Source organism: Carassius gibelio, chromosome A10 (assembly GCF_023724105.1).
Source record: "Carassius gibelio isolate Cgi1373 ecotype wild population from Czech Republic chromosome A10, carGib1.2-hapl.c, whole genome shotgun sequence".
Taxonomy (NCBI): Eukaryota; Metazoa; Chordata; class Actinopteri; order Cypriniformes; family Cyprinidae; genus Carassius; species Carassius gibelio.
In genome coordinates this window covers 2,375,383-2,398,822 of record NC_068380.1, presented here as the reverse complement: position 1 = coordinate 2,398,822, position 23,440 = coordinate 2,375,383, and the positions used below count along the sequence as shown (strand labels likewise).

The 23,440-nt window shown below is 38.3% G+C and overlaps 1 protein-coding gene across 1 annotated transcript in view; it reads left to right on the top strand.

The window, feature by feature from the left end:
• Positions 1-3,949: 3,949 nt before the first annotated feature.
• The window catches only part of LOC128020814 (zinc finger SWIM domain-containing protein 6), a 67,842-nt gene continuing 48,351 nt past the window's right edge, over positions 3,950-23,440 (top strand). Inside the window, exon 1 of the mRNA XM_052607554.1 lies at positions 3,950-4,485. Coding sequence (XP_052463514.1) covers positions 4,059-4,485 — 427 coding nt within the window. The 5' untranslated portion in view covers positions 3,950-4,058. The remainder of the gene's footprint in view (positions 4,486-23,440) is intronic.

The window sequence follows — 23,440 nt, the reverse complement described above, 5'->3', positions numbered from 1 at the left end:
TTTGTCTGTATTCAATTTATCTATATGTTAAAATGAAAATAAAAAAGGCAAATTTGTATAATATTTCATTTAATTGTAATGGCTGCATATACACATATCCCTGAACTAAGTACATTTCTGCAGCTGTTATTATGCTTAAATGAAAACCAAAGGAGGCAGTGGTATTTGATATCCTATTTCGTTTTATTGTAAATACACAGTAAGGAAAATTGCAGTAGCCAAGACGAGCTGACTGAAGTTATCAAGTACGCTGCTGTTTATAGATTTACCCTTGCGTCGTTGCGGACATCACACTCAACAGTCAAATGCACAAAGTCTGAACTAACTACCGATGATGCACGTCCAAAATCAGCGTACTTTCTTTTTTTCTTTTTTTTAAATCAGCGGTACTTTGTATTGAGCGCGGACCTACGTCACCAGTCATTTGCCTAATCTTCCCGGTACTTTACACCACGGTGGAAACGCAGAAAGCAACAGGTCTGGGGGGGAAAAAGTTCCTGGGAAAAAAAGTTCATGGTAAAAATGTTCCGGGTAATTTCGGTGGAAACACGGCATAAGTCTGCATCGCTCATTTGTTTGACCCATTTCTTCTCACCTTTTCAATACCTTTTATGTGGAAGTTCCTGTGTGGTCTTATGGTTTACTGACATCACAATGTAAATGGGAATGTATTATCTTAATAGTTTTTTTTTTAATGAAATTTATAAACTATAAAGTTTAAATTAAATGTTTAAGAAGTAAATCAATCAAGAAAATAATAATAGTAATAATAAATATCTATATCTCAGTTATTTTATTCAGTTAGTTGAAAAGGCAACATTACTAATTTTCATTATAGGTTGAAGCACTAAAATTACTAACTGGAAATAGGTAAAAACTGACAAAAAATAATCAACCTTAATAGTTATATATATATATATATATATATATATATATATATATATATATATATATATATATATATATATATATATATATATATATACATACATAAATATGATTTACAGATTATTTTAATAAATATAAAAACATTCAATTCATTTGTGCATTATAGCTGACACCTACATGAACAATTACAGTTGTTTTTATGACTATAAGTCATTCTCCTCAAATGCTACTGACGTTAGAAAAGTGTATACCAATTTCGCATGTAACTTTAGAGACGGTCCCTAAATTTGAGACTCGTCCAACGTCCAATGTCAAGCCAATTTTATGTCTGGTTTTTTTTTTTTATTATTATTATTTTTTTTTACTTTTAGTTTTCTTTTCTCTTCGCTGGGTTGGATTCATCCATCAATTATGAACATTTAGCCGCATGAGGTGCGAGCGGTCGCGAGCGTGGATGGGAAAATGAAGGAAGTTATTTTTTTTTTTGAGCAACTGGGATAGTGCCCCCTCTGGGAGTTGGTGCCCTAGGCAGATTGATTCAGTTCGGGAGTTCGGAGCGGAATAGCGAATCATTTGAGTCAGTTTGGGGATCGCAAATTATTTGAATCAGTTCGGGAGTTCAAAGCTGGTTCAAGAATCATTTTGAATCAGTTCGGGAGTTCGTAGCGGGATCGCGAATCATTTGAGTCAGTTATGGGGATCGCGAATCATTTGAGTCAGTTTGGGGATCGCGAATCATTTGAATCAGTTCGGGAGTTCGTAGCGGGATCGCGAATCATTTGAGTCAGTTATGGGGATCGCGAATCATTTGAGTCAGTTTGGGGATCGCAAATCATTTGAATCAGTTCGGGAGTTCAAAGCTGGTTCAAGAATCATTTTGAATCAGTTCGGGAGTTCGAAGCGGGTTCGCGAATCATTTGAGTCAGATCGGGAGTTCGGAGCGGGATCGCGAAACATTTGAATCAGTTTGGTAGTTCGTAGCGGGTTCGCAAATCATTTGAGTCATTTTGGGGATCACAAATAATTTGAATCAATTCGGGAGTTCGGAGCGGGATGGCGAATCATTTGAGTCAGTTATGGAGATCGCGAATCATTTGAGTCAGTTTGGGCGTTCGGAGCGGGATCGCGAATCATTTGAGTCAGTTCGGGAGTTCGGAGCGGAATCACGAATCACTAAAGATTCGCTCATAAATTTTCTAATTGGCCATAACCTTTAATTCGTTGCCAACTGGGATGGCAGCAGGGGTGGCAAGGCTTTCTTGTAGGGTGGCATTTCTTGTAGGGTGTTCCTGGTCCCATTGTGAAAGATTTGTCAGCCACAATTTTATTCTCTTATTATAAAGATGTCAAATGAGATGTGAACATTTTTAATGAAGCTTTTGACAATAAAGTCTTGGTCTGAAGTGTGCACATTTTCCTGCAAACTAAGTGAAAAAACTGCTTTATTAAAAAAAGAAAGATAAGTGCTACATTTGTAGAAATATGAAATGCTTTCATCAAAAATACCGCCTACTAAACGCTCTGCCACGCTGCATGTGTCCATTAAAAGCTCTGAAATGACAGATGAGGGAAGATCAAATTGTGCGGACACTAATCTGAAATACATTGCATTGATCGGCTGGAGATTACAGCATCCCAGCAATGAGTTGCAATTAGTTACATCACATTTCTCAATCAATTAAACTTACCCTAAGGCCACACTTTTTAATATCACCGATGAGACTCTTGCATGAAATTGAATTAGCTCTCTCTCTCATTAGGTGGTAAGTTCTCCTTTTGTAGTTTTATCACAGACACCGACTGTGGTCTTCAGATCTGTCTCTTGATCAGATGTACAAGGAATCATCTGGAATGAAAAAGAGAAAAGACTTCGTGGACTGTAGTTAATGGGAATGTGTGACTAGCAAAAGATGAGTTAAAATGGGTGAAATATAAAATACAGGCATGATCCGCACAAAATGACACTGGATCGACTCCTTAAACGTGGCATTAAAGTTGCATGGATTCACCTTCGGGATCTGTGAAGAATAATTCTTCTCTGCATGTGTTTGATCCATTTAAATTGGCAGCAAACTTTTCCCTGTACACTGTACATTTAAGATATCATTTATTGAACTGTTTAGTGTTTAGCAGAAGCCTTTAAACCAAAGCAGCATTGAAGATAAATGAAATTACTGTGGTGGATTTTGCAGCTACATTTGAACACAAGAAGAAATATTCATTATAAGGATGAGCAATATCAGTTATTTTCATTTCGATCTGGGTATAAAAGGTAACTATAGCTTTGGATGAGAATTTAGGATCATTGTTTTTGGATATTTGGGTGGCATTAATAAAACACAACAAGAATCTGTTGCAAAAGAGTGTATTAGTTTTGTGTGTTGTGACTCAGCAACCCACATTTCCTGTATATATATATATATATATATATATATATATATATATATATATATATATATATATATATATATATATATATATATATATCTTTGTATTTAAATAAATCTATATAATATACATATCATATGTATTAATGTTTTAAAAAATATAAATCCCACAAATATACGTGTGTACATAATCTAGGCTATATGTAATTTGACAAATACAATTTACTAATAATTAACCCTACGTTTATAATACCATGCGTGTTGTGCATAATTTTGTACACGTAGTATAACTGGGTCTATATATAGAGCTGTATAGAGGATAATAATATATGTTTGTATGTTTTGGCAGGTTGTGTGAGACGCAGGCTCGAGACTCCACCCATCCTCTGTCCTTTATTTATGGTAACGTTACATGTCTGCTTTTTTAATTTCCGCTAATACCTACAACTTCTATATTTCCTTCATTAGTTTATGGATGGCGACAAAACCATGAGCGTTTCCAAACTCTCATGCCTCTTCCTGTTGAACTTATGACTCCAGCAAGGATTCGCCGACGCGCGAGAATTCCGCCTTCTATTCCTTTTTAGCACGGCTGCAGACACGCAAGCCACGCCCCTTTCTTATTTTGTCTACGCAGAGTCTCCGAAGCCCCGCCCTTTTGACCAAATAAGTTCAGGCTGTCCTTACACGGCGAACAATCGATGCGCGTCGCAACCTTTCCCTTTCCTTATCCCGTTTATATAGTACGGCGACTTCCGCCCTTGCCGTTAAAGCAGTGCGATCATGGCGGAGCGCGTTCAGCAGCCCCCAGCTAAACGGCTCTGCTGCCGACCCGGGTATAGTACGACGTGTAGACAGGGGCAGCGAGCCGGTGGAACAGTATGCGGCGGTTCGGGTTCTGGCCAAGGGGGATCCAGCAAAACCCAGAGCCCCGAATCGCTCCTGGACATTGCAGCGCGGAAAGTAGCGGAGAAGTGGCCGTTCCAACGGGTGGAGGAGCGTTTCGAGCGCATCCCGGAGCCCGTACAGCGGCGGATCGTTTACTGGTCTTTCCCGAGGAGCGAACGGGAGATCTGCATGTATTCCTCGTTCAACACGGGCGGAGAGGAGAACGCGTCTAACGGGGAGAACGTAGACGAGACGCGGTTACCGTTCCGACGCGGCATCGCATTGCTGGAGAGCGGCTGTGTGGACAACGTATTACAAGTCGGTGAGTGTGGATGTAAACCCACGGCTTGGAAAACGTTTAAATCGATTGATTCCAGTCACCCTCATGCAGAAACAGTCGAGAGAAAACCTTCTAATGTCGGTTAAAAGAGGAACACGAGTCAAATGAAAGGCACTATTGAATTTACGGCGAACAAAGGATGGAATACATCGGATTTAAATCTCCCGACAGGGTGCCGGTGATGTCGTTTAGTTTCGTGCTCAGACCCCCAGCGCTCCGGCTTATCGATACATTCCGAGCGTTCTGGGAAACGTTCTGAATACATTGTAGCGCTTTTGTATCTGCGTGAGATAAACAGCGCGGAAGTGGAGCTCGATGTCGCTCGATCCATTCAGTGTTTAAAGCACATTAACTTGACTTTTTCGTTGTTCTTCCACCTCGGACTTGTTTTTTAGTTCCACTTTAGTCGGTGTAGCGACGGTGTAATCGTGTGTTTTGTCGTAAAACGGTTGAAATGTCAAGCCTTCTGAAGCTTGTCTGGTGTGTTTATTTTTCTGAAGTGAAAGCGTTGGGGGGGGGGTATTGGCGTAGTAAATCGACCAACTGCTGGATGTTGAGCTGCCGTGTCAACTAAAATAGCTGGATTATACGCCAGTATATGTTGTCGTTTTTGCAAACAAGACTCTGACGCTTGTTTTTAGCAGCGAAAACACTGTGGGTTTTGTATTTTGTGGGTGCGCATATCAAATAGCCGTCAGGCATCCCTATTGAAATTGACACTTTGTTCCCATTTTCATGTTCGTTTGTGTCTTTTCAGCTTTCTTTTACCCTCCAAAAGGAAGGGAAACAAAAGCGGCTATTTATTTTCTTTCACTGCTTGTCAAATGGAAAAGATTTGGGAAAGGGGTGGGAGGAATAGCGATTTAAAGACGCAGTGCCTCGATTTCTTTTTTTAAATGTCCCCTAATAATTTGCATACGTTCCGGCAGGCCCTCGTGATGTCAGCGTGCGCCTGGAAATTGTCAAAGTAGCTGCGAGTGTGATATTCAACTCTGGCATGTAGTGATTCACACGCTTTGTCATATAGCAACTTTATCCACCTTGGTTTTTAAAGGCCCCGCAATTGACTCCATGCCTCTCCGCCCTTTGGAAACAATTCAATATTTTAATCACATTTGTGCCTTTTTTTAAAAAAATTCGAATTGTAATGCAATCAGTGAACGTAATTTTCTGCATGACCATTCTCCCCTCCTCCATGTCCATAGCCCGTAAGAAAAGAGGTGCCTCAGCTGGGCTCTGTGCCCTCACCCTTCAGCCAAAATGGGTTTGTGCTCTCAGGAAAACGCACACACTGGCCCATGTGTGTCTTCCCTGCCCGGAGCCTCTCGAGCGGACTGGCTGTCTTGGAAGATCAAGGGCTCTTGCCCTTTTTCCAACAGGCTACGTGGAGCTCTCTGCTTTTGATTCTGCTTTCTCCCTTTGTGTGTGCCTCATTCCGAGCTCCGGCGATGGGAAATGACAAGCCTGCTTGCACGGGGAGGGTTTCTTGGCTGATTGCATCCCAGTATGGAATGCTCTGCAAAAATAAAGCCAAGCGGCGATAAATAAAAGATGCAATCTTGCAACGCAGGCAGGGCCGGGGGGTTGCTTCCAGCAGACCCGGATTAGCCCCGATAGGTAGAGCTCACCGTGACGAACGAGCCGAGACTGAATTCAGGACAGGAATTTGTTTTCCTTTCTGTCATATGCAGGGGGAGGGGATGCATTAAAGCGATATATTTCTCATAAATATGGCCGTGGCGTCCCTCGGCTGGCAGTTGGCCATGATACTCTATATTTGCATACCAAGGGCATCTGGGCAGCCCTCCTCTTTTAGTGCATGCAGGGAATGTTTATCGTATTACATGATGTGTAGATGGTACATGCAGCACTGATCTTGGGTTGTGTGTGTGTGTGTGTTTTCCTGAACAATTTGGTTGAAGCACTCTGCGGGACTATTGCACGGTTTTCTGTGGAAATGCAGACGTGATAGCTCTAGGTGGCAATTGCAAACCCAGTAGAAGTTCTATATTTATTACCAGTGTTGATGCTTCTGTTGCTGTGGCTTGCGTCGTATTGATCACGCAGAGCACAAAAGGTCACAGGGTTCAAGTTCAACCCCCTTCTTTCTTTTCCATCTGTTATGTCTTTATTAAGCTGCCGATCGGTGATCCTATTAGCTTTATAATCTGCCTTTTGCTGGTGATATGTTTGCCAATATGCTCAGCTGTTAAAGATCAATCGGAATTAACCACAAATACCATGTTATGCATGCCGTTTGATGTGTAATAACAATACTGAGGCGCGCTGCTGCAAAGATCACAGGTCTACATGGTATATGTCAGTACTTTCAGTTGGTGTAATAACTTGACAGTTAAATCTCAAAGCGAGCCAGTGATGTCATTTTCCATTATTCTAACTCAAGTCAGGACGTTTTGCGGCGTGTTCTCGGAAATGCTGGAGGTTTTTTTTTTCAAATTCTAGCATTGTAGATGTTAATGGCAGAACCATATGTGAGTCCCCAAGGTGTATTGATCAGATGAAGAAGACTGTGTCATAGTGGCGTAATGATATAACGGGACAGAATAAACTGATTTGTTTATTGATCTCTCATCAGAGAAGAGGCACAGTTCCATCAGCCTTATTAAACCAGAAAGTGTGTGTGTGTGTGTGTGTGTGTGTAAAGAATAAAAAACGTGTGCTGCACATGCTGTAATGTGTGTTTCAGCTTACTGGAGCCATTGGAAAGAAAAGCCTTATGTCTGCGTTATCATTTCTGCCATTCATACACAAAAGTGGCAAATTTAAGATGTACAACTTAAATCTTGCATGAGGCTGTTGCTTTTGGGGCCGTCAGAAATGCCATGTGCAAGAGCGTTGCTGAGTGTTTAAAGGCATCAAAGCGTCTAGTTTGGTAGATTCGAGGTCAGTGGGCCTTGCTTTATAATGCTCTGAAAGATGTGACTTGTCTGCAAAAGTGCTGGTACACACACTTGAGACATTTTTGAAGGAAGAATCCTAGACTTTCACATATTTGAAAACCTATTTGCTGTGGAATCTAATTTCACTGAAACTGCTAGTATATTTTAAAAAATAATTACAAAGAAACAGCAAGTAGCATTAAATTACAAATGAAATTTAAAGACTGAAGTACTTTCTTGAAAAACATAGGGTACTTGAATCTTTTTACAGTGTAGAGGAAACTGAGTGTTGGAATATGTAAATTAATTAATGGGTAATGGGCTTAGTATTCTATAGTACTTCAATTCCTACAGTACATAATGTATACGTACACATATTTTTTGTATGCATACAATAGTTGTGATGCAATGTGGTTGACTTGATATTAGTTGTGATTTTAAACCTCTTTCTTTACTTTTTTTGAGACTGTTTAAATTTAGTCAATTGTTTTTTCTCAAAATTGGATTTAAAATGTAAAATAAGTTTATTTCTTACACCGTTTACTATTTGAAATGCATACTTCAATTTATGTTCAGTTTCACATACTATTATAAAAGAAAAATAGAATGATAGTAAGCTAACTTGCATAAAATACTCTACTGTATCCCACAATGCAATGTGGTTGACTTGATACTTAAGTCATAATTTAACATCTCTTTGTTTACTAAAAAAAGTTATTTTCTGCTCAAAATTAGATTAAAAATACTAAATAACAGTTGCATATATTCTAAATCAACAAATATTCTAAATCATTGTATTTGAAAAACAAAATTGAATGCAGTATTGCATAAGCTAATGTTCTTTTACAAATGCAGATAATGAGTCAGAAATGCTGCATGTTGTTATGTGAGGTTTTCTTATATTATTTTAGATCAGTATTAAATCAGATCTTATGGTCTATCTGTAAATGCTTCATTTTCCACAGCAGCTTTGAGAAGTCAGATTGACAGTAAGCCTACAGATTTGCACCATGTATTGAAAGTTAGCGCTCCACCCACAATCCCCTTTGATGTAGGTTGTGGTGGAGGGCATAAGCTCCGCTCTCTGCTGCAGGGTCTGCTGTGAAATGAGACTGTAGTGTTCTTCACATGTCACGTGCTTCAGTTAAAAGGGTTGTTTGAGCAAGTCTAGCAGAGCTTTATTACCAGTCAAATAAATAAAAAAAACAGCAATTCATTCTTGTGGAATTCTGTTCCAGAGATTTGGAGAGCTACACTGTGAAATATCACATCATAACGAACCGCATTTTGAGTTCACGGTGAAGTTTAGCCTGAATGTTAAATTCCAAACTACTGCTGCCACCCAAAGCACTCGATTTCAATAAAACTAGAAATCTGCAGGCGTCAAATGAAAGCTAGTCTTCCTAGTTGGTATGCTCGGTTGAACTCAAATGTTTACATGCGTGACAGACTTGATTTGTCGTGTCTGTCAAAGCAAAGATGGAGGATTCTGGCATTGACCAAGTTCCTGCGCTCATCCGTTCTGCGGGGAAGTTCAGATGTTGTAGTAATGCATGTGATGTGCATTTAAGTGATGTTGGTCGGAATAAAGTGGGCTCGCTGGGCATCTCCATATTTCTATCTGTCTTTTCACTTCCCAATGAAGCTTTTATAGTACAAAAAAAAAAGATTCATTAGGTGTGTAATCAATGCCTTGTGCTTAAGTGCACTGAGAATGATCGGAAATATAGTTTTGCATTATAAACCGGTGAAATTAGTGATCTTTCCTTGCTTGTAAAAGTTAAAATCCACAATGTTTAGTTTTAATTCAAAATGAAAGCATAACTATGATCATTATCAGTGAGCTTTTGATTGGATGTCTATGATTAATCATTACAAGAATCAGTTTGAATTTATTTGCAGATACCCTAAAACTGCCAAACCATTAAATTTTTGTTTATTTGTTTTATAAAGTGAATAGTTCAGTCTCTTAAGTTTAGTTGTGGTGATCTGTGTTCAGATTGTTGTGAAATGGAGACCAGTGACTACACAATCTAGATCCAAATTTTTTTTTACAACTAAACTTTGGTATCTTGGATTGCTTTTATTGCTACTTGAGGTTGTAGAGATTTTACCTTGGTAAAGGGAGTTTGCAGTTCATGTTTCTCAAACTCCTTTGTGAGATAAATGAAGTGCATCCAGTAAGCAAGTTGCAGTCATTTTCTGTAGCGTTTGACCCTGTTCTGGAGGATTGTAGTGTTTCTCTCGGTATGGTAATATCTGTGTGTACTTCAGACTGAGAGCTGCATCACGGTCAAGTATCTGGAGAGGATCAAGGAGTTTGACTTTGGAGTGCTTCCTCTCGACAGGATCACAGAGCAATGACAGACTGCCCTAATATCATTATTTAATAGGCACCCTTCTCGTTTCTCCCTGTATTATTTTGTAGTATAATGTAAGATGTTACTCAGTAGCCACTTGCATATGTATTTCAGACCATGATTGACTGGAATGTGCTCCGCTTCCATCATCTACATACTTGAGCCGCATCCAGTGCCCTGGACGGGTGGAGTTTGGTCACAAGGCCCCGCATGGGCCCTCTTTAAATGAATAACATGGCTATCTTAGATCTCCCCAACAGCCAAACATGGTCCAAACTGTTGTTTTGGAGAAATCTCTATCTTTTTTTAATGCAATTTGAAATCAAGTTCTATTTGAAATCAGTAGTTTTTAAGTTAAGCATGAATACATCTTTATCATTTACATGCTGCATGCCATTTTTTGCAAATGTTTGTACTTCGGTTTAAAATGCATAATGCAGTCAACAATTAAGAACTATTAATAAATATGCTTGTAATATTTATTTATGGTATTTTGCATTACCTCATATTTGTTTCTAGTACATTAATGTTTATTCTTGCAGCTTGAAATAATTGGAAAAAATTGTGGGGGGGTGGACTTTAACCTAGATTAATAAATGTGGTTTAATTTGTTTCATGTTACCCATTGCATTAACTAACATTAACCATATTGCAAAGTCAACGTCTTCATTCTTAAGTTTAAGATGGATATGTGGCAAATAATTAGCAATTTTGTTTTCATGCATTTAGTTAGGTTAACATTTTACTTTTTTTATCAATATTTAATGCATTGGGTTGCTTAAGCAACTTATTTTATTTTTAAAGTTTAGTAATTTGTAGTATTTGGTGTTTTTAATTCATTTTTTGGTTAATAAAACATTATTGTTTACCCTATAGTTAGAAATGTAATTGTGAATGGAAAAATTAGAAACCTAGATTTTAAAAAAATGCTTTTCATTTAATGTAAATATTACATTTAACTAATATTAACCATTTTGTAAAATTGTTCAAGTGAAGTTTAAGATGCATATCCGGTCATCAACTAACAATATTTTATTTATTTATTGGTTTATTATGTTAACATTTGTTAATGCATTGGGTTTCATGAACAAAAAATGAAGAATGTTAATTGTTTTGATTTGTTTATTTATGGTAGTTTGCATTGTTACTTGTTTGTTTTATAATACATTAATATAAATGTATACATCTTGAAATAAAATGAAAATTTTAAATGACAGAAAAAAAGAACCTTTGACCTAGTGTCACAGCATTCACTCTGTGCTCCATCTGTGCATATGGTGTTGTCATAATAAGTTTGACTGTCCAGTGAATACCTTTTTGAATCTCTATCAGTTATTAGTCATCTTCTGGGTTATAGTGCGTTCTGCTCCTTATGGAATTTCCTGTGCTGACGTGCAGCACTTAAGCCCTCATCTGTGAAAATACGGAAGCTGTAGGTGTTTGTAGATGGCATGGGATGTTTTTGGATCGTGTTCAGGCCTGAATGAAGACACCTCACCCTCATTCGCCTCTCATTGTTTCCCTTCATTGTCTGAATCAATACGTTCAGCTGAAGATAATGGGTGATCATTCAAATGCATGCCAATAAGCGATGCATTTAGTGTTTTGAAAGAAGCTGTTGACATGCTTCTCTGTGCATTCATTAGGCGTTTATCAGCATTACTTTAAATGCAAGTGAAATTCAATGTTATTTGTACAGAATCAATTTTTCTTCATGTGGCAGTGATTCTTGACTTGTACTGAGCTGAAGTAGAGAGTTCAAGCACATAAACCCCAGGCCGTGCTCTTCAAAAGGTTTGCTTTAGTTGTCTTTAAGAGGCTTTGAATCTTTAAGCAAGCAAGTTATGCAATAATAAAAATGACAACATCATTATATTCTGTTTATTTGCCAATATTTGACATTGATTCAATATGTTAATGTAGTGGATCTCATGAACTAACAATGATTTTTTTTTACTGTTTTAATTAAAATATATTATTAATGGTATTTTTGAATAGTTGATTCATGTTTATTTATAATACATAATTTACACTGCTTGAAATGATAAAAACAGTAAATATTAACATTATCTAGATTAATAATTGCTTCTCATTTTATTTCATGTTACCTGTTGCATTAACTAACATTAACCATATTGTAATGTGTTACCACTTAATTCATCATCTGGTTCTTCTCTTGAAAAGTATTTAGCATTTTTCTTTCATGTTTGTGTAAAAATGTCTCTTTGCAGTTTAATCAAATCATTGGAACTTATGGTACAGAAGCGCAGATGTTTGGAAAAATAAAGATGGTTTTGAAAGAAGTTTCTTATGGCCAGTTTTTGCTGCATACTATTTTTGTGAAAACCATGATTTATAAATTTTTTCAAGATTCTTTGATGGAAAAAGTTCAAAACCAAAGTAAAGTCTTTTGTAGTCTTTACTGTCAATTTTGACCAATTTAATGCATCCTTGCTGAATAAGTGTTAATTAAATGTTTTTAATGGTAGTTTATCGTGGTTTTAACAAATATTAAACCGCAAAAACACTTAATTATTGCTAATAAATTAGAAATGTTTCAAATCAGAATATTAGAATGAAGTAACGATGCTGAAAATTTGCCTTTGATCACAGAATTAATTTTTTTTTTTTTTTACATAAACGGTTATTTTTAAATAGTAAATTTTTTTAGGAATGTTATTATTTTCACTGTATTTTTAATCAAATAAATGCAACCTTAATAAACCCAAATAGCATATCCTGCAGAAACCGTAAGAGTATTATGATATTCTGAACACAGCAGAGATGCACTTCCCCTTTAAGAGCTTTTCTGTACTAACCTTCAACATGTACTTGGACAAGGAGCATGGGAAGTCTAAATATCATTAGCCCATTCTCTGGTTTGTTTCATAGGGATGTGTTTGATGGAGGAGCGAGCGTCTTTAATTGCTTTTAGGGCCGCAGCTGTATGGGTTTTTTTGTTAGTTAATATTTAGTTAATCTCTAGACTCCAGACCTGCGGGAGAGTTTTCCAGCACCTCTTCATCCATCTTGCGTTGATCTGTATTCCTCCAGCACCATTAACCTTCACCGAGGGTGAGGAAGAGGGGGGCGAGGAGGCGAGTTTGTGGGGGCAGGGATACGAGGACTCTTTCTCTGCTCTGTTTGTTTTCCATTACACGCCTCTATGCCTGGCCTGTTCTCCTGGCCTGCGTTTCCAGCAGACATCAGGGCTCACCACAGGTCCATACGGCACCAGGCCCTATAAAAAGGCTCAAACGTCGGGGCTCAGTATTCCCGTGGTCGCCACGTTGGACCCGAATGCAGGAATTACCTCAAAAGCCAGATTGCCTGCCCTGTCTCTAATACAGGCTACAGTGAGACACTGGCAGCGGATCTGGATTTGGATTGAAACCCCAAAGCGTGCTGACGCACAAACCGGGTGAGTCTCGCAGGGAAACGGGCCGTCGGATCTCGTGACCTCTCACGCTCCATATGGTGATCTATGAGGGACGGCTTCTGGGTTATTTGTCACGAACCCTCTTCTTTTTCGGCGAGGAACCGATCGGTCTTCATTATCTAGGCCGGAGCTGAGACCTGGAAAAGGCACGGTGATGAATGAGACCTTTAAGCTCACATTAATAGCTAACTATTGCTCATAAGGAGTTTTAGATTGGTGCTCACTGCTTGATTGGTGCATCGCTCTTTTTGTGTCTTTGAAGGCAACGAAGAGCGTTTTGAGTGCTTGTGCTTTTGGAATGATAAAGCCACTATTTTGCGTGTTTTGGGTTGCTCAAAGACCGTTTAGAGGCCTCTTGATTGGTAAAGTGCTGCAGGCTTTGACATGTGGTGTCTATAGAGGGACCAAAATATTCAGCGTTGTAAAGATCGACCCTAAAACTGTTCTGCTTCATCAAGTAATGGATATTTCATCCCAAAAAAGTTTTGTGACGATTTATTCATCCTCAGGATCCAATAATGAAATAAAGCACAATAAGAAGTTAATAGAACCCATGCACTATATTCCTTATCTTCTGATGACATATGATCCTCTTTTGTGAAGAACAGGCTCAAATTCTGCTGCATATATTTTACAAATGCTCATTTATACTTGTCGTTTGAGCAGACGTTTGGGGTCAGTAAGTGTTCATCAAGCATGCATTGTATATTAAACCTGAAAAAAATGTCATGCGTATTCTTTGTTTTGGTTCATTCATTGTCTGTTTTCATGAATTGAAATTGAATTATTCAAAGCAGCTTTACAGAAAATTAAGTTTCTACATATTGTTTCTATACAATATATATAGTAGTAGCTTGGTGTTTGACAAATTGAGGTACATATACAGTAAATTCAGTTAATGTTGTGTTCAGACAGATGAACACTTAAAAGCAATGATTATATGTTGCAATCAAACTTTGCAAAGCTAAATTTGTTAGTTTATGATGTTTCAGGGTTGGCATCATCTGAGGTCCTATGAGGGGTTTGCATCATCTCTTCTCCGGTGTTCAGTCAACTAAGGTTTTTGTCTGGATCCAGACTGAAGCTTGTGTAATTCCTAGTTACCAAGGGATGTCAAATTTGCATTTGATCAGATATAACTGCAGTACAATATTATGACATGCATTATTTGAATGCTTGGCCAAAGAGTTGCATCTTCAATCTAGATTTAAACAGAGAGAGTGTGTCTGAACCCCAGTGCAGAGACCATAAATTTGGGGTACTATGATCATATTTTATTGACTTGGTAAGGACTCTAGCCGTTGCATTTTGGACTTCCGGTAGCTTGTTTATTGAAGATGCAGGACAACCACCTAGCAATGCATTACAATAGTCCAGTCTAGAGATCATGAATGCATGAACTAGCTTTTCTTCATCACAAACGGGTAAAAGGTTTCATAGCTTGGCATAGCTTCATAGCATAGCTTGGTGTTTTTAAGTTGGAAGAATGCTGTTTTTGTAACATGGGAAATAAGATTTTCAAAAGACAACTTGCTGTCTAATTTAACAACCAGGTTTTTGACTGTAGAGGAAATTATGAAAAAGCAAACTAATTCTGTATTTTCTAATAGTATTACAAAGGAGGAAAAATGTATATTGAAAATAGTAGAGGACCTAGGACAGATCCTTGTGGTACTCCATATTTTAGTAGTGACAACTGAGATGACTCTCCATTTAAATAAACAAAGAGGAAGCGATCGGAGAGGTAGGATCTAAACCAACTTAAAGCTTGTCCTTGACATACTCATCGATTGATTACTAAACTGTATGGGTATTCATGATCTATGGTGTTGAACGCAGCACTAAGATCAAGTAAAACTAGCAATGAGATGCAGCCTTGGTCTGACGCAAGAAGCAAGTCATTTGTAATTTTAGCAAGTGCAGTTTCTGTGCTATGGTGGGGCCTGAAACCTGACTGATTATTCATAGAGAATTTTTTTTGGTGGGGAAAAGGAGCACAATTGAGCAGACAAAATTTTTAGACTTAAATGGAAGATTTGAGATGGGCTTAATAATATTGAAAAGTGGTTCTTCTGCTACAGGTAACAACTCTTTCAGTAATTTAGTGGGAACCGGATTTAATAGGCATGTTGTTAGTTTAGATGTAGTGATAAGTTTATTTGGCTCTTCCTGTCCAATAGTTGTAAAGCTTATCAGTTTATCTTTGGGTGCACTGAATGAAGCTGAAGTATTAGACGCTGTAGAATCTACATTTGTTATTGTATTTCAGTGAAGAAATTCATAATGTCATTACTATTAAACTGTGAGGGAATATTTAGATATGGTGGCGTCTGTTTATTTGTTAATCTAGCCACTGTGCTAATTAAAAACCTTGGATTGTTTTGGTTATGTTCAATGAGTTTGTGGAGACACAATAGATTTATTTTGCATATCTGTCAGTGTTACATTAAGCAGAAGTATTAATAATGATTTAAACCTGTTCCCTGTTTTCTGGGTAACATTGAGAATATCACTATATATTGTTGCAACACCACAACCAGTCTGACGGGGCTCATGCTTATAACAGTAGTTTGGTGGAGTCGACTCATTTAAACCAAAATAATCATTTGGTTTTAGCCAGGTTTCAGGAAAGCAGAATACACCAAAACTATTAGCTGTGATCATTTCACTGACAGTAACTGCTTTGGGTGTGAGTGAAAAACAAAACCTATTCTTTCTTGATTTTTTGTTTTGTTTTGTTTAATGCCTGATTTTTAGAGCCGTGCAGTACTACTTTTGTTTTATGGAAAAGCACAGTTTAATATCTCCTTTAGTAAAAAGAAAAGAACACAGGTCTGAGGGCGAGTAAGAAATCACGTGATTTTACTTTGGGGGCGAATTCTCCCTTTGAAGAGCCCAGCTGTGAGCGTATGGAGGAGGAGCTTGGCGCAGTACGTTTGATGATCATATAGCAGGCTGTGATGGAGGGGCTGTTATTTCCCTTTTCTCTTGTTTTTCTTCTCTTTGTCTAAGCGTGGTTAACCTGACCACGGAGCAGAGCTAGCAGCTGTGCTCCTGACGATCAGTTTCAAAAGCAAACCTGGGTCACCACTTATCCACCATTTCCTGCTGCAGCTCCCCCTTCTGGGACCCATGTGCTGGATACACTTACACACACTCACCTCCTCCTCCGCCCCTGCCTTCTGTCTGCTCGTCGGCTCTAATGAGCTATGAAGAACAGGACACGGAGAGTTTAACCTCCCCCGTTCAGATGGCCCGTCTTTAGGTACACAAAACAAACGCAGGCTCCTTCAGGGGCCGCACATGCTCGCACAAGCTCTTCGTGCCCCATGTGAATCGCTGTTGTTGATTGAACGCCTCGCCCATCTCGGTCTCACCCTACAGCCGCCCTGTGGAGAAATGAGCGCCAGTGGGTGCGAGAACAAGAAGATCTTGAAGTCAAACAGGTTGAAATGTATCAAAAAGCACAGGACCGGTGACGCGAAGCACGAGATGAACGTAGGCTATTTTATGTGAGCGCCTGGCAAGAACTGTTTGTCGGGAGTCGCAGCGGATTGAACGTGAATCACATTTGGGCATATTTACTTTCTTAATGCATGTTTATAGTTCTGTGAATGATTCATCAGTCATCACAACCTTTCCTTACTTTCCTTATTAGCTGTGTCAACAATCCCTTTTTCATTCTCTCCCCTGGTCCCAGTGTTATTTTCGTGTTAAGCATTTTTGTAGTTCATAATTTTTATTATATATATATATATATATATATAAATTTTTTTTTTTTTTTTTTTTTTTTTTTTTTTTGTAGCTTTTAAGTTTATTTCAGTTTTAGTTTGTCATTTTAGTACTTAAATGTAATTTATTAAAATGAAAAATCCTACTTTTAAGTTTTTCATCTAATATTTAAATTGTTTAATTTGAATCTTATTTAAAATGACATAAGATATACAACACTGGCTGTTGTGAACCATTTTCGCTATCCAAAGAATTCCTGTAGAAGTTATTTGTCACTAAATGTTGTTTTACTCCCTAACCTGTTAGATTATAAAAGTAAAACGAGTTGTGAGCATCGTTTAATGTTGGCTTTTTAGTGTTTAGGGATTAGTATCTACTTTGAGGTTGCAGTTAAGGGTATAATATTAAAATATCTGATTAAATTCAATCATAAAAATGACCTTTTTTTATTATGATTAAATACATTTTACAAAATTTTATGCGTATAAGTGAAGTGAAATTTGGCTCAATTTCAAATAACTGAAAACCAATTTTAGGTAACACTAAAACTTTAACATTATTCACTATCCAATGAATTCCCTCGGATATAATCATGTTTTGTTTTACTTTTTTTTTTGTTTTACTTTTTCTCACTATCCAATGAATTCCCTCGGATATAATCATTTCTTGTTTTACTTTGAGTTGGGAGTAAATGTAGACTTTTTTAGTGTTTAGGACTCCGTATGTTTTTATAGTTCTAATATCAAAATATGTGATGAAATGGGTCACAGATGTGATGCAATGATGATTCTCTACGGCAGGTGATTGTTTTATTGTTTTCGTCTGTGTGTGGTTGGACATGTTTTCCCATCAGGGTTTGAAATGAGGCTGCCAGACGGGGGAAATGGAAACGCTGCGGCACTGCGGTGGCTCGATTTGCTTGCCGAGCCGGAGTATGCAAACTATTGACAGGCCTTTATCATTTTTACTTACTGAAGCGCAGGAGGCAGGAGTGTGTCATTTCACTGGCAGAGCCCAAAACCGTCTGAGATTTATGGGTAGATAAGCAAGACGAATGGATGGGCCTGACTTCCTCCGCTGAGCGCCTTCCGATGGTAGAATATGCCATAAATGACATATTTAGCACTGTGAGAATTGTGTGCCATCCGTTTATTTACCTGGTTATTGACAATGCCTTGAAAACAGGGGGGAAAGAGGCTAGTTGTGAACTGTAAATATGATTGTAATTCCATCTGTGAGCTGCAAGAAAAGCTACAAAAAGGAATAGGATTCAGAAATAGTGTGTGGCATGACAAATCGCCCGTGCCAAACCAAAAGGGTTAGCAGTCTGTAAATTACACCCGGAGAAAGAAAACAAAAGCTTGGGAGTGTTTAGAAATGCATTTATTTTTAACGTCAGTTCACCAGCATGTAATCTGACTTACTCCTACAAGGTGGAATTGTGCAAAATTGCTTGTAAAAGACACCGTGAGCCTTTGTTTAGTTTGAGCCTCTTGCCTAACCTGAACGATTAGTCTTTGTGTTTGGGTTGAAAGGTGAAGTCATCGGCGCATTAAGTTGACGTTAAGTGAATGAATTGTTCGAGACATGCTGGAAGATAAGCGAACAAGTCATTCTTTGTGTTTGACTCCACTACAAGCCTGCTTTTGTGCCTCGTAAGAGTTCACAGTACCCCCATAAAACTAGCTAGTGAGTCAGTAACTGTTTAAACGTGGTTTGGAGTGGCTCATATCCTCTAAACGAGTTTTTCTGGGTAAGGAATCATTTAACACCAAACCAGAAGTCTTTAAGAACTCCCCAGTAAGCGTCTTCTCTAAGAAACACAAGTAATATGTTTAATGTTAAGGAAAATCGGTCTGCGGTTTTGTGACGGGCGGCTACACTGGCATGGCAGGCCTTTGCAGTAAGTCTGCTGTGACTTTGACACACTTTTAAAAAGTTCTTGAGTGGAGCACAGCTGTGCTGATTGTACACACACACACACACACACACACACACACTTGGCTGCCAGCAGGCGTGGGTGGTGTTTGCATTACTAAGGTTTTGGCATGTTTGTCACTGACAAGGTTAAAGTTTTAAATGGGCATTGTGTCACAGCGCCCTGCATCTTTGGAGAAAAAATGGCTGAAATACTTAAATAATTAAACTTTTGGAGATTTGTAGCAAGCGGTTATGAAAGGCTAAGGCCTATTTTTCCTCTCAATCATTGGATCATTGGTTTTGTTTTTATGCTGCATTCACATGTCGTCAAAGCTGTTCACATTCTCAGAAAGTGCTAATTTTCTATTGCTGAAGAGGATCTATGGGAGGATGTGTTGATGATGGCAAAACTACTTTTGTGTCTTTTGATTTATGTCAGTTTTATTGATCATCTTGGACTTTTTGTCCAGTACAAGAATACGAACATCCGTCTACATTGAAATACTATGCAAAAATATGACTTATTTATGAGTTTTAAGCATTTTTTAAGCATTAAACATAAACCTTAAAACAAAATACATTTATTTGAAGCAACATTGTATAAGATATTAAGATTTGTAGAGAGTGTATTTTGTCTTGTTGCACTGGCAACATTTTACCCTCGTTTATATTTTAATGTATTAAAGATATTAATATTACTATACTAAAGAGACCAGCTATGAAAAAAAGTCTTAAAATATTATGCAGTTTTGTTTCTCAAGTAAATTTATCTTGTTTTTAAAGGGTGTTTTTTTTTTTGGATATGTTTTTTATATATATACATATTAAAAACAAGATTCATCAAAGATTTTTAGATGTTATAGACGGGAAATAAGACAAAAATACTAAATATTCATTAATAACTTTTTTTGCTGCATAGCAAATTATGAATCATGGTTAAGATATGCTACTTCCTGTTTAAGTAGGAAGTATGTCAACACAAGGAAGATTTTACGGGGTCTTTAATGGTTTTTGTTTAATATTTAATAACAAAACACTAGGTACATTTGCAAAATTTTGGTGAAAAAGTTTATTAGTAGTGTATTGATGTACCGTTCACACAGAAGTCACTTTCAAAACAAGCAGCTGTCTATTGGCAAATATGTTGAATTTGCGCTGCGAATGTTTTCGCCTTCATGCAAAACTCTTAATTGCATGGATTTCTATTCAAATGAATGGATTTTGGAAAGTTTTGCCAAACAACTGTAAATGTAGTTGCACCTTAACACTGGCTATGATAACATGACGAATCAGTGAGCTGCTACCTTTCTGGGTATTTACTAATTGGAAACTTGAATTCGTATTCAACAAAGACATTTTTTTACTAGTCACAAAACTGTAACTCACTCAACTGACATTGGCTTGACTGCTATTCACATTGAAATAATTCTGTACCGAATAGATGACGGTCACCAGTCAGAACCACAGCTGTGGAGAGAAAACATAAGCAGGCTGCTCACAAAACCCTGGGGGATCTCGGCAGGCTTCAGCTGTCTCCGCGACACACACAGAGAATAATGGATCTGTTTGTGTTGTGCTCTGAATGACACGTTGGTCACAATTTATAGGTTATAACAGTTTGCTCGCACTAAAACACAGTTTGTGTTAATGCACCTTTGCGGATTACCAATACTGATAAGATCTGGGTGCAGGACGTCTTTGTTTGCTGTCTGCGGCGTCCTTCTGGGAAGTGGCCGCATGTGCCTTCAGGACTGATCACACACTGGGAATTAGGTCTGACACGCACATGGCTGTTTGGCTGGCTTGTTCGCTCTGTCTCCCTCTCTTTCTCTCTCGCTCACTCGATCCGGGGGAGGAGGTGTGGAGGGGTGGAGCTTGGCAGCAGAATTCCTTCTTTGTGCTGCAGTTGTAGGCCCGGCTTTGTCTCGAATTTCATGTGGGTTGATGTTGCAGGCTGAGGACATGTGTGCTCGTTAGCTTTAAAAATGGGTCGTGTGGCTAAAATGAGCAGTGGCGGAGGCTATGCCACAAAACCCATCTCCTTAGCCATGTTCCAGCAGGCACAATGAGGGCTTGGCGTGACAGCCTGTCGCCATGCCACTCTACCCAATGGCTCCAGCTGCATGTTGGTCCGGTTCCCGCTATGCAAGAGGACTTTTCCAGATGGAATGAGTCCACCTTCCACTTTCCCCTCAGACAGGAGTGCGCCATCTCCCTGCTGGATCCGAGCTCAGGTTTTGGCCATTAACCTCTACAAACAAATGACAACTGGCTCTTTTTGATCAGGCCAAGTGGGAGCATATGTGGCGGGCCGCTCTTTCTTCTACCAAACCAGAAGGACCGGACGTTGTTTATAACCTCCTTCCTTTGTCTATGAGCCGATGCCACATGTGGTGCCAATTGAGAATCTTTTTCTGGCGTAATAACTCTTTCCAGTCAGCTATGAGCAAACCTCTTTGAAAAGTTTCTGTTAACAGGAAGTGCAGCTGAGTAGCTGGAGGCTGGAAAACGGTCTGTTGAATAAGATTTTCTTGACTGCCAAGGTGACAGACTCTTATTCAAATTTGATTGTTGTTTTCCTTGCCTATTTATGGAGCCTGCACACCTGTTGGAGTTAAAGAGGTCAAGGGTCGTACTGCTCTGTTTGTGCCCTGCCCCCAGTCTCTGAGCAGCAAGTGTTCATTTGTGCAGGTGGAGCAACACTCTCTCAAATGTTCCGGGGCAGTTGACTTTATAGTGACGGACTGTTGACAGGTTTTACCCCAACTGCGCATTGCTAACAGATAGCTTTAATGAACATGCATGCTCTCTGGCTTGTTAAATACCACTGGCCTTCAATGTTTTATGTACTTTTCGAAGTGGTTAGCTCTTTTTAATTTTAATATAAATTGAATATTTAATATTTTTTTTAAATGTTGTTTAAATACATTGACAGCTCTATAGACAATGTAAATATGTATATGTCAATGTTGATTATTGTAATATTGACTTTAAACAACTTGATTCCCAACCGAGATCTGTAGGCACAACTGTAAACACAAGCTCTTTCCAGCTAATATCACTATCAGCCAGTGTTTGCATTTGAAGCGTTTTTCTTTTTCCTCCGTTTCTATTGTCTGATATAGGCATAGGTTCTGTTTCCATATATATATTTTCATTGTCAAAAAATATGTATTTGGCATTTTAAAGCCTTCTATTTCAGTGCATTTCTAAATATTGTAACATAACATTTTAAATTATTAATAAAACTGTTAGCAATGTTATCTATTGCATATTTGACCTATGTTTAAAAAGAAAAAAAAAACTATTTTTAAGTCAAGTAAAAATGTTGGCTACTTATCAAGCTTTGTCGTTGTTTTGTTTTATTTTTCAAACTAAAATAGAAATGGTGTTTTTTTTTTTAGCTTTTATGACATTAATGACAAAATATGCTTTTTTTTCTTCTTTTTTCACTTTTTTTTTCTTTTTCTTTTCTTTTCTTTTTAATTAATTTTATTCTATAATTGTATTATTTCCTTAAATTACTGCTTTTTGCTGTAGGTCCCTGCAAGATTTTTGATATCTTCTTTAATCAAACACAGTATTTCAGCTCATTAGCTCACTAATAGAGGGTCCAAAACCCAAAATAGGGGTGTCTGATATAGTCAAATGTGTGTTGTTTGAGGGGCTTCCAGGAACCAGGTTGTGAAATACAGCTTTAGATGATTTCAGTAGGACGATTGTGACTTCTGTCCTGGCACGCATTGCCTTTTTGTTTTCTGTTGTAATCCGAGATTTTATAATGTTTCACTTCCTCTGTCGTCCCACGCGAGGCAGACTGATGTGTATTCGTGAAGTTCATGAGCATAGAGGTTTTCTCCTCTGATCTGTTGGTAAAGGTCTGAGGGCAGAAGACATCCTTTTGACATTTCCTTTCAAAAGAATCATTTCAGAGGGCAGTTTCTCTCTCTTTCAGTATTGAATGTGGTTTTGTTTAGCTGTTCACTCGTACTCGTGCTCCGCCCATCATTGATTAACCCTTTAAGTGTTTGGTTTGGTTAATGAAAACCTAGAAGAGTGGAGGTCAGGAAAGAAGTTCACCGAACCCTTGAAAGTGTCTCCGAGAGCCTCACAAAAAAAGAAAAGATGGCCGACTAGGCCGGCCCTGTTTAATATGTTTTCATTTTAAGTTGCAGACAGACACTGGGGCTTTGGTTTATAGTGGAACAAAGCTGAAAGCCATATGCCCGAGTCTGATCAATGGGGCTTCGCACCACGTCGATGTGCTTTTATAGCCAGTGCCTATATTTAATTACCCATCCACCCCCATCTGATCATTACCACATGTTTGTCGTTTGTGTTTAGTTGTCTAAAACGTTGTTACGTCTGTGACGACTGTAGAGTCTGGGTGGCAAACTAAGATGTCGTTTGCTTGTGCTCGTATTAATTTGTGTACTTGCGTGTGAAATGCAACCAGACGTATTTGGGTTACAGATTGTAGTGCTCTTGAGAGAACCGTGTTCTTTAAAGCCTGTTGGAGGTTTGCTTTCATATTCAGTGAAATGGCTCTAATGCATCCCTCTTGCCTCTGTCCTCCCCCTTCGCTC